The 12,485-nt window shown below is 42.9% G+C and overlaps 1 protein-coding gene across 20 annotated transcripts in view; it reads right to left on the minus strand.

The window, feature by feature from the left end:
• ZNF75A (zinc finger protein 75a) overlaps positions 1–12,485 on the minus strand; it is a 24,019-nt gene continuing 11,534 nt past the window's right edge. For 9 of the 20 annotated variants that reach the window (XR_001898009.3, XR_001898010.3, XM_003916442.4 and 6 more), the window contains 2 exons: positions 12,203–12,313; positions 10,644–12,035 (listed from right to left, as the gene is read on the minus strand). Coding sequence is in view for 15 of the 20 variants with exons in the window: in XM_003916442.4 (XP_003916491.2) it covers positions 11,356–12,035; positions 12,203–12,313 (791 nt within the window). In the remaining 5 variants the exon portion in view is untranslated. Of the gene's footprint in view, positions 447–2,734; positions 3,620–5,958; positions 6,058–8,917; positions 9,097–10,643; positions 12,036–12,202; positions 12,314–12,485 lie in introns of those variants that run through there. The other 11 variants (XM_021931692.2, XM_031658534.1, XM_031658532.1 and 8 more) reach the window with 8 other exon arrangements.

Below are 12,485 nucleotides of genomic sequence, written 5' to 3' on the forward strand. Positions count from 1 at the left end.
TAATTCAGATGTTCTTAGCGTAAAGAAAAGATAAATATTTAATGTGATATACAAATTGCTCTCATTTGATGTTTACACATTATATGAATGTATTCGATGATCACGTGTACCTCCAAAATATACACATATATGTATCAATAAAAAAAATAAAGATTATAATAGTTCAGAAGGCAAAAAAAGTTACCTATGTAAAACTAATTGGCTCTATCTATGTGGGTCTATTTCTGGACTCTCCATTCTGTTCCATTGATCTATGTGTCTATTCCTTTACAAACGCCACACTATTTTTGATTAATGGATTAATGTAGCTTTAGAAAAAGTCTTCTAATCAGCTGGGTGCAGAGACTCATACCTGTAATCTCAGCACTTTGGGAGGCCGAGGCGAGCAGATCACGAGGTCAGGAGATTGAGACCATCCTGGCTAACACGATGAAACCCCGTCTCTACTGAAAAAAAAAAAAAATACAAAAAGTTAGCTGGGCATGGTGGTGGATGCCTATAGTTCCAGCTACTCAAGAGGCTGAGGCAGGAGAATGGCGTGAACCTGGGAGGCAGAGCTTGCAGTGGGACGAGATCACGCCACTGCCCTCCAGCCTGGGCGACAAAAGCAAGACTCTGTCTCAAAACAAAAACAAAAAACAAAACAAAACAAAACAAAAAAAACCAAACACACTTTTTCTTTGATGTTGTTAAATTTTAAGGCCAGGTGCGGTGGCTCACACCTGTAATCCCAGCACTTTGGGAGGCCAAGGTAGGCGGATCACAAGGTCAGGGGTTCGAGAGCAGCCTGGTCAATATGGTGAAACCCCATCTCTACTAAAAATACAAAAATTAGCCAGGCATGGTGGCGGGCGCCTGTAATCCTAGCAACTTGGGAGGCTGAGGCAGGGGAATCACTTGAACCCGGGAAGCAGAGGTTGCAGTGAGCCAAGATTGCGCCACTGCACTCCAGCCTGGGTGACAGAGCGAGATTCCGTCTCAAAAAAAAAAAAGGTTGGGTGCGGTGGCTCACACCTGTAATCCCAGCACTTTGGAAGGCCGAGGCAGGCATATCACGAGGTGAGGAGATCGAGACCATCCTGGCTAACACAGTGAAACCCCATCTCTGCTAAAAATACAAAAACTTAGCCAGGCATAGTGGCAGGTGCCTGTAGTCTCAGCTACTCAGGAGGCTGAGGCAGGAGAATGGCATGAACCTGGGAGGCGGAGCTTGCTGTGAGCCAAGATTGTGCCACTGCACTCCAGCCTAGGCGACAGAGCAAGACTCCATCTCAAAAAAAATAAAATAAATAATAATAATAATAATTTACTGTAATGTTTCCAGGTATGCATGTTTTTCCCTCTTTTTGGCCTTTATTCTTATCTATCCTGTAAACTCTTTCCTTGGTGTTCTTTTGTCTTTAATCCTGGGACATTTTTGGTCATTCTTCAGATATTTTCTATATTAATTATTGTTTATTTTTCTCTCCTAATACTCCTTCTCACACAAATGCAAGCGGAATGTTTCCATTTCTTCTTCCCACTCCATATCTAAGTTGTGTGTGTGTGTGTCTGTGTCTTCCCTCCCATCCCTTCCTGATGCCTTCTAAAGGTGTTCCTCTTTCTGATCTTTCTGCTTACCGACTCCTTATTTGACTGTTTCCTTTGGCTCCGTCAGTGAGCCAAGATCGTGCCATTGTACTCCTGCCTGGGTGACAAAGTGAGACCCTGCCTCAAATTAATTAATTAATTAATTAATTTTCCTAGTCAGCCCAACTGTTTTATTTCATGTGTCTTTATTTCATGTGTTGTGTTGAGTGTTCCCTGTGCACATCAGCTACCTTGGTGATAAAGTGAGTGAAGGAAAGACCAAAGGTCAGGCCCCAGCTGTGCTCCACCAGGAAAGTTTATACAGGGAGTGGAGCAACACCCTCAGAGCATAGTACTTCTGGCAACACTCTCTGGGCTTGAACTCTTCCTATTTGTCAACGCTCCACCAGGGACCCTGCCTTCAGTTAACGTGCTATGCTTCTGATTTGGGTATGTTCTTTTCAAGAGAGTTGTTGGGATAAGGAGAGGGAGGGTGAGCACAGAATCCCAAAGGGGAGACAGTTTCCTATACCAGTTGTTTTCTGCTCTCCATCCTAGTCTGGCTACCTACCCAAGCTTACATTGTCCTCCCGGGAGACAGGTGCTAGGTTTTTGTTGTTTTCCCTCCCTCGCAGTTTTGACATAAAAAGTGACCAATAAATATCTTCCCAATGTTGAATGAATGAATGAGCACACAGAGTACATATCTTTCAAAAAGTTTTAGGGAGTAAAATTAGGCAGAGTAATCCTCAGTAATCCTTAGGCAGAGATAAGAACAGAATGGGCCAGGCGCGGTGGCTCAAGCCTGTAATCCCAGCACTTTGGGAGGCCGAGACGGGCGGATCACGAGGTCAGGAGATCGAGACCATCCTGGCTAACCCGGTGAAACCCCGTCTCTACTAAAAAATACAAAAAACTAGCCGGGCGAGGTGGCGGGCGCCTGTAGTCCCAGCTACTCCGGAGGCTGAGGCAGGAGAATGGCTTAAACCCGGGAGGCGGAGCTTGTAGTGAGCCGAGATCCGGCCACTGTACTCCAGCCTGGGCAACAGAGCGAGACTCCATCTCAAAAAAAAAAAAAAAAAAAAAAAAGAACAGAATGAATTTTTGTCAGCGGGCTAATGTAAGTGTTGACTTGAGAAATGCAGAAGGTAATTAACAGTAGCTTATGGCATGAGGAATTCTGGTTGCAAATAACTCTTGGTTGGCTAAGTATGTTTTTATAAAACCACACTGATAAATTATGGCAAGTATTAACTGGCCATAAAGGATCTTTTGCAGCAGTTTGTAGCACACTTCTTGACTATCAGGACATTGGGTGTTAAGGTATAGAGTAACTACTTTAGAAAAACTCCAGACAGAGGATCAAGGTAAGGAAGGAACACTAACCAAGGGAAAGGAGAGAAAATTCCTCATTACAAGGAAGCATGATAACAAATGAGGAAGAAAGTAGAATAGGGATATTAAATTTTGAGGTCATTTTTCTTCTTAGAAGTTACCCAAATGGGATGGTCAAATGCTAATTAAAACAAAATAAAATCAAGCAGGTACACTAAGAGGGAGGTGAACTATAATGAAATTTTAATGCTTTGAATATTTATTTACACATTGTTTCAAGAAAAAGAAATTAAAGCCAATGCAAGTGAGTAAATGAGAAAGTCTTCTGAGGGCACTTTGAACTCCTGGGGAGATGCCCAGTGGAATTATTATTAGTTTCTTGTTCAGTAGGCTTTCTGGAAACCGACAATTAACTGATGCCACTGAACTCTTAATGAATGAAGCACTCTGGGGCTTGTTAAAAGTGCAAGAGTAGATCACTTAGTTTCAAGTTACTAATAAGTTGCTCCAGGGATCATTACAGGTATCTAGTATCCCTTCCAGACCACTCTCATTATGACGCATCTGGGATGCCTGGTGTTCTCATAAATGGATGCTCCAGGGAGGAGGTCAAGAGGGTCCTCTTACAAAGCCATCTTGAGAAGTTGTCAGTAAAGTTTTGGTCACTCTCTGGGGAAGGGAAAGGCAGCTCCTGTGTTTTCGATGAGCTTTGCTCCTATGGGAGAGAGGTCCTCCACTGAGTGGGAACTGTTCCTCAAAGATGGTTTAGGGCAGAGATTGTCAAGAATTATCTCTTACAAACTGAACTATTTATGGGCAAAACGTTAGAATGTCTGAGATTTACTTTAAAATACTCCAAAGCAAACCAACAACCCTCTAAAAGCAAAAAATAAAAAATCTGGAGGGGATAAATGAAACAAGATTGGGAAAATGTTGGTGATTTTTAAGGCCTGGAGGGGGTTAATTATACTAGTCTCTTTATATTTATATATGTTTGATAACTTCCATAAGAAAAACCTCTAAGTGGGTACATAGAAAAGGATTGTCCATTTCCTATATATATTATTTTAAATCAGTTATTACTCTATGTATTTATTAGAATTCTTTCAGTTACAATTAACAGAATCCCCAATTCACATTGGCTTAAACAATAAAGGGAATGTATAGAGTCATGTAGCTGAAAAGTACTGGGCAGTTCTAGGTATCAGGTGATGCTTGATCCTATAGCTCAATGATGTTACCAAGGACTGAATTTCTATCACTCTGTTCTGTTTTCTATGATGTTGGTTTCATGCTAAGGATCATATATCTCCCAGTTTCAAGAAGATTGTGAACAGGTACTGGGTTACATGCGTCATCCGGCAAAAGCTGGATTTGTTCTAGCATCTCCAAGAAAACTCCCAATAGGACCAGCTTAAGGCCATATGCCTAACCCTGAGCCATTGTCTAATCAAGGAGGTAGAATCTTTCTCTTACTGAGGTTAGGTCACATTCTCCATTCCTGGAAACCAGGATCAGGAACCTCTCAGATCTCCAAATGGAATCAGGATTGATGGAAAGGAAAAAGGGTGAAATGGATGTTAGGAGGCCATCAACAAATGTCTGCTACACTCCCCATGTGTAAAGCTTCTAGTAGAATAGAACAGAGGGCATTGAACCATATCTTCTAAAACTGCAATAGAGGTGTGAAGCTGTGGTCAGAGATCAGGGACCTAGATAGTCTGTAGAGGTGGAACATTTCCTTAAGGCAGTGTCTGGTGTGGATGGGAATGGTTTTGAAAGTGCAATGTGCTTCATTTTGGAGAGTGTATTTACTCCTGGAAGAAAGGCATCATTCTGCCTGGTGTAGGGCGAGTGCTGGGTTTGTTCTGGGCATCCCAGGCTGTCATGATAAGAATGCACTTGAGCCAGGCACGGTGGCTCACGCCTGTAATCCCAGCACTTTGGGAGGCCGAGGTGGGCCGATCAAGAGATCTGGAGTTTAAGACCAGCCTGACCAACGTGATGAAACCCAGATGACTAAAGTGAAACCTCGTGTCTTGGAATTGCCAGAAAAACATTCCTTGACCTTTGTTGTACGCATCAAAAGGATTAATGGCGTGAACTTACTGGTGCAGAGAACCACTGCAAGACTTCGCCTAAAGAAAATTTTTAGTGGTGTCTTTGTAAAAGTCACCCCCCAGAACCTAAAAATGCTGCATATAGTGGACACTTATGTGATCTGGGGATTTCCAAATCTGAAGTCTGTCTGGGAATTCATTCCGAAACGTGGACAAGCCAAGGTCAAGAATAAGACCCATCCCTCTGACAGACAACACAGTGATTGAGAAGCACCTGGGGAAGTTTGGTGTCATTTGCTTGGAAGACCTCATTCATGAAATTGCCTTCCCAGGGAAGCATTTCCAGGAGATCTCACGGTTCTTGTGCCCTTTCCACCACTCAGTGGCCCATCATGCTACCAAAAATACAGTGGGCTCCCTCAAGGAGATGGGCACACCTGGTTATTGGAGTGAACACATCAATCAGCTCATCTGCCAGCTGAACTAGACCCAGGTGCCAAACTACAGTAAAAAAAAAAAAAAAAAAAAAAAATTTTTGAGAAGGAGTTTTGCTCTTGTTGCCCAGGCTAGAGTGCAATGGCACGATCTCGGCTCACCGCAACCTCCGCCTCCCAGGTGCAAGCAATTCTCCTGCTTCAGTCTCCCGAGTAGCTGGGATTACAGGCATGCACCACCACGCCCAACTAATTTTGTATTTTTAGTAGAGACGGGGTTTCTCCATGTTGAGGCTGGTCTCGAACTCCTGACCTCAGGTGATCTGTCCGCCTCGGCCTCCCAAAGTGCTGGGATTACAGGTGTTAGCCACCATGCCTGGCCAAAACTGCAGTAAATTTTTATCAATGAAGTGGAAGCATGTGTGTTTTTTGTTTTGTTTTGTTTTGTTTTGTTTGAGATTCTTTATCAAGTATCTTCAGAGATTATTTCCTGCTTTATCTTCAAAAACTGGAAAGGAAGGGTTAAAGAAAAGACAGTAGCTTATGTTCATGGCAAGTACCTCTCATCGCAGTCCAGTTCCAAGGAAAAATTCCAGCGTTTTCTACAGTGGCTGCCGCCTTGTCTGCTGAAGGAGTTCTGCTTTGTTGCATCTTCTCTCCTAGGGTTTAATGTTGGTAAATGAGTAACTCTGGCATTTGTACAAGGCTCCCTAAGACTCCTGGAGCAGTCGACCAAGTCCGGGGACATAATTGAATCTGCAGATTCCTGGGGACTTGTTTTGAAAAAGACTTGAAATACACATAGGAAGAAAGGCCCAAAAATAAATGTTAACTTGTCAAAAAAAAAAAAAAAATTCAACAGTAAGCTTTCTTAGTTTTTCCTAAAAGGTGCATCGTATCCAAACACTGTAAAGCTTAATTTTTAATGTTATCACTAAGATTGGTGCAACTCAAGATTCATTATCCAAGCTGTGGCAGAAATGAAAAGTGATTCAGATAGTTTTCCTAAATCTGAAAATCTGAAATGCAATGCAAGAGGTAGCTTGCTTAATTCCTTTCACAGGAGGGATTAGGACTAGAGGAACTGCTTTAGGTAAAGTACATGCATTATCAGATTTGGGTGAATTGTACAGGAGAAAAGTCTTACAGATGCTTGACTGAAGAAGGCATTTCAGTACAGCCCATCTACCATTGCCCAGTGGAGGATTAATATATGAAGGAATCTTAGGCACGTAGCAAATTTGGTTGATGTTTCAAACAGTGCCCTCGCCTTGGTCCCCAGTGAACCCACACAAGAAAAAGCGACAAGTGTAGAAAAGATTCAGAAACAAAAGTATGCTTTTTGTTTGGGTGGATTTCTACTGGGACGAACAGTAAAAATGCGAAGTATGGGCAAAACTTTGTTTCCCACTTGAGGGCACTTCAGACAGTCCATACAGCAGAGAATTCAGTCCACAGAAAGAATGTGGGGAGAGTTTCAGCAAGTATTTATGCACTAGAAAACCTCTAAGAGAAGAGTAACAGGGCAGCCTTCATTATACATAACAGGGAGGAGTAACCAGGAAATGCAGGAGTAAATGCTTCAGTGCCATGACTCAACAAATATTTGGAAAATCCTTTATGAACTCCAATCTTTTGTTACCAGTTGTCCATTTAGATAAAAGAGGCTGCTGGGCATTCTTCCACAGACTCACCTGGGACATTCAACGCTGTTCTTAGTAGTTCCAAAAGTTAACAGAAACCCTAGGAGTTTTAGTTTTGAGATTTAGTTTGATTCTAAGCCCTTCTGTTCTTTCCCTCAAGTTAAAAGATATCTGAGGTTGGGCATGGTGGCTCATGCCTGTAATCCTAGTACTTTGGGAGGCCAAGGCAGGAGGATCACTTGAGCTTAGGAGTTCAAGATCAACCTGGGCAACATAGCAAGACCTCATCTCTACTAAAAATAAAAAAATAATAACCCAGGCATGGTGGCACATGCCTGGAGTCCCAGATACTCAGGAGGCTGAGGTGGGAGGATTGCTTGAGCCTGGGAGATTGAGGCTGTGGTGAGCCCAACCTGGGCAACAGAGACCCTTGTCTCAAAAATAAAATGTATCTGAGGTTCTCAAGGTGAGCTCAAGGTTCCAGTCTGCTTAATGGCAGGGAGAACTCTAGGTCTGGGATGGTCCCAGCACTGTACTTAGACTAGTGCAGGGGAGAGGTCAGGAGACTAGACGGGGTCAAAGATACAGTTCTCGGATATAACCTTGAAGCCATGGTAAGGCTGCTATCTGAACATGCTAAAATAAAGCTTCCTTCTTGTTTCCTGGAAATCACCTGCTGGTTTATGGACATATTTGTGAGAACTTTAGTACTAATCTTTAAGGCTAAACCTAGGATTATGTGTTTCTCATATTTCATTTTTAAAGCAAGCCTCAATAGATTTTAATATCATGATGTAAGTAATCTGTTCTCATATCATCTGGTATCATTTTAGTAATCCAGTCTCATCTCAAGCTACAGAAAACCCTTCTTCCACTCCCCACCCCACAAATTCGAAGGTTGTTATGAGACATCATGTTATGCGCAACAGCTGAGTACTGGCTAAGCTATGACTTTCCCCCTGGAGGATTCTCACTCCACAACTGGAACTGTCCTGCTCCTGCCTCCCTGCCCAAGTTTCTCCCCAATTGTCTATCATCCCTTAGTCCAGGAAGACAAGACACCTTACTGTCTACACTGATCTGGGCAAATTTGCTTTTGCCCTGTATCTCATCTGTTTTCTGAGGCACAACTCGCTGAAGATATGACAGAGGTAGTTAACAAACCATTCTTTGAAATCTGCACTCATATGAGGGAGGCAATCCCTACCCCCTACCCCCCACCACAGCCCATTCAATAGAAATGCCTGTTTTGTGCATGAGGCAACGTGCCGGGAGACAAAGAATAAGGGAAGTGGGCCAGATAGGGAAGGAGGGTTGCCTTGTCCCCTTGAACTGACCTCCCATAAGATTTGTCCCAGACAGCAATGTCTTTCTTCCCTATCATCTACAATCTTGGGAGCTCCTATGTGGTCCCATTAGTGTTGCATCAGCTCAGTTTAGCATCCATGGGAAGCCAGATCTCTTTTGAAGGTCAAAGGCTAGGTAGAATGAAAATGGAAAGGTTCAGAGCTCCAGCAGAACAGTCACTCCCCCAACTGCCCTTTTCTAAGCTCTATTAAGATTGGCCAGGTTGGCTGGGCGCGGTGGCTCACGCCTGTAATCCCAGCACTTTAGGAAGCCGAGGCGGGCAGATCACGAGGTCAGGAGATGGAGACCATCCTGGCTAACAAGGTGAAACCCCGTCTCTACTAAAAAAAAAAATATAGCCAGGCGTGGTGGCGGGCACCTGTAGTCCCAGCTACTCGGGAGCCTGAGGCAGGAGAATGGCGTGAACCCAGGAGGTGGAGCTTGCAGAGAGCCAAGATTGCGCCACTGCACTCCAGCCTGGGCAACAGATAGGCCAGGTTATGCTACAGAAACACACAACACCAATGTCTCAGTGGTTTAATAGAACGAATGTTTATTTCTTGTTCTCACAAAGTCCATTATCGGTCTGGAGACTCTCAGGAATAGCCGCCCTCCATGCAGTGGCTCAGTGTTCTGAACTGCTTTGATTTCACGGCTCCTCTCACTGTATGTGGTTCCATGATTAAGGCAGGAAAGGACAGCACTGGTCTTGTACCAGAAAAAAAAAGAAGAAAAAAAAAAAGAAAGAAAAGCTTCAGCCAGAAGTGAGGCTTCTTCTGCTCACAACTCATTGACCAAAGCTGTCTCATAACCTCATCTTAGTGCAAGGAGCAGGAAAGCAAAAACCATTCTTTTTACTGTTCACTACAAGTTCCATGAGGGGATGCAATTTTGTCTCTTGGCCACTCCTGTGTCCTCAGAGTATAGGACAGTCCCTGGCACATCATAGGCCTTCATTAAATTGACCAGAATGAATGAATGTAGTGCCAGAAAGAAAGCCACACATGATCTGGGAGAAGAAACAGAATCCTGGAGGTCTTAGGTTAAGAATGTGCTGGGTAAGAGCTATGCAGACCAGAGCTCCAGAGTTGGCTGTACTTAAGAAACAATAATTAGTATAGGCTGGGCATGGTGGCTCATGCATGTAATCCCAGCACTTTGGGAGGCCGAGGTGGGCGTTTGAGGTCAGCAGTTCAAGACCAGCCTGCTCAACATGGTGAAACCCCGTCTCTACTAAAAATACAAAAAATTAGCCAGGCGTGGTGGTAGGCGCCTGTAATCCCAGCTACTCTGGAGGCTGAGGCAGGTGAATCACTTGAATTTGGGAGGCGGAAGATGCAATGAGCTGAGATCACACCATTGCACTCCAGCCTGGGCGACAAGAGCAAAACTCTGTCTCAAAATAAATAAATAAATAAATAAATAAATAAATAAGCAGTTTGGAAGAGGTCAGTTATTTAACCCCTTTCCTGATATACCTAAGAGCTCTAAAAGGAATGCACCTGAGTCACTGCTGTACCTAAATAAGCAAGTTGTAAGAAAATCCATAGGCTATACAGACTTTTGGCAATCCATCAAATTAACCACCTGAGGCTGCTGTTAAATGCTGTGCTGGAAAGAACAAAGACAGGTAGAGCTTACAGTGTAGGACAAAACAGCATGGATGTGGATTTGCTCATCCTCGCCCAACACGCAGCACGAGTTCCCAAACCCTTTATTTAGGGAACCGTCTCCTCCTGACTAGATGTCCAGGTCTCCATGCCAAATGAGCCACAGGATCCTGTCTGCAGCACACACACTCCAACTCCCATACAAACATTAAGTCTTTTTTTTTTGAGACGGAGTCTCACTCGGTCGCCCAGGCTGGAGTGCAGTGGTGCGATCTCAGCTCACTGCAAGCTCCGCCTCCCGGGTTCACGCCATTCTCCTGCCTCAGCCTCCTGAGTAGCTGGGACTACAGGCGACCGCCACCACACCCGGCTAATTTTTTTTATTTTTAGTAGAGACGGGGTTTCACCTTGTTAGCCAGGATAGTCTCGATCTTCTGACCTCGTGATCCGCCTGCCTCGGCCTCCCAAAGTGCTGGGATTACGGGCATGAGCCACCGTGCCCGGCCAAGTCTCTTATTCTTAGTAACAAAGAAAAACCAATTAAAAAGTAAATAAACAAAATTCTGAGTTGATCTTAATTCCCACTAATTTTCTTTCAGGCCTTGGCCAAGTACGAATTTTTATACCTGCTTTATCCTACTGACATTGTAAGTCTAGTTTCTTTTATTGCAGAAAATTATTTACATCTTATATTCCATGGCTACAAATTCCAACCCGTTTACCCATGATTCCATTAGAGATGTTTTCTGTTTTCCAAACATCACCAATGAGAGAGGCACAAGTTAGTGCATTTATAGTTCATCTGAAGATTCCCTAGTGGTGAAGTTAACATGATTTCATCACAGTAGAAAACTGTGATAACAGGATCCAAGAGCAGAAGTTGCCAAAAAGTTCAAGAAGGAACTCAAATGATGTTCAACTTTGCAAACCGTGTCCAATGATAAAAGAAAGAAAATCCAATTTCATTCTTGGAACACTTTACATTGTAATTCATTTCTGCCTCATGAGACTATTGAAAGTAGTAAGCCTGCTACTGTGAAGAGAATGGTATGCAATTAAACATGCATGTTATTGCTTTTCATTTTGGAAGACCACGCTGCAAATGTATCTATTGGATGTGTTCAAGAATGACTGGAGAGATCAATGCAAAATGAACAATGTTTACTTCTGTGACCACAGAAAACTACTGAGTGGGTGCAGACCAAGTCTTGATTATTTTCTGTGAAACATATGTTTATCCCCGCCATTTTCTGATGTAAAATTTTTCAAGGTTTGTGATTTTTGTTTTACACAAATTTTAGTGTCAAGCTCCATTTGGTGAATGTCTTCAGAATGAGGACACTGGACAAGCTTCTCGTCACAGGTGGAGTTTCTGGTGTCTAAGAAGGCTTGACCGCCTGCTGAAATTTCTCCTGCATATGCTGCAAGTATATGGCTGCTCACCTGTGTGGGTTCTCCGGTGTTTAATAAGGTGGGAGTTCTGACTGAATTTTTTTCCACATTCATGACATGTGAAGGGCTTTTCTCCTGTATGAGTTCTTTGGTGTGTATGTAGATTTGTATTTTGACTGAAGCTTTTCCCACACCATGAACATTTATATGGTTTTATTCCTTGGTGTGTTGTTAAGTGCTTATTAAGATCTGAACTCCACCTAAACCTCTTATCACACTGTTGACATTTATAGGGTTTCTCTTCAGTGTGAATTCTTTGGTGCTTAATCAGGTCAGAGCTAACTCGGAAGGTTTTCCCACATTCCTGACATTTAAAAGGCTTCTCTCTTGCACAATCCTTCTTGTGACGATCCATAAGTTTGAGCAGCTCTTGTTTCCAGGTTGAAAGTTTCTTTCTTTTCTTCACTGGAAAATCTTGGTGCCATTTCCCCACTCTGTGAATATCAAAATGATTTTCTTTGCCTGCTGTTTTCTGGGGAACTTTTACTTTGGCCTTTTTTGATATGATGTCTGCTGATGCTTGTATTTCTAAGTCAGAAAGAGATACAGGCTGATGATTTTCAGTGTCATTTTTGAGCTTTAACCCTGTTGGAATAAACATAATCACCCATCTGTATCCCAGAACAAGAAAATCATAGGAATAAAAAGAAAAATTCAATGATTTTAAAAAAAAGGAACAAAATCTTAAAATGTTAAGCCCTTGCAAAAGTTCACATCAAGGCACATTTCTCCACTTCCCATGGTATATTTACCTGTAGGAGATTTTCCGGCACTATCCTTAAACTCCCGGGACACTTGAACCCATGGCTCTTCCCCTTGCTCTAGACAGGAGATCACTTTAGGTTTGGGGAGCACAAACAATGCTGTCAAATGGACAAAATGAGGTCAAGGACTGGTAACTTAACAGTGAATTGGTCCACTAATCCCAGACTGTTTCAGGATGACCAAAGACATTTTACAATTTGTTACTCCAAATGGTTAAATGGATAGACTCCAAGATCCAGTATCATGTTTATACTGTGCTATACTGATAGG

Source organism: Papio anubis, chromosome 18 (genome assembly GCF_008728515.1).
Source record: "Papio anubis isolate 15944 chromosome 18, Panubis1.0, whole genome shotgun sequence".
Lineage (NCBI taxonomy): Eukaryota > Metazoa > Chordata > Mammalia > Primates > Cercopithecidae > Papio > Papio anubis.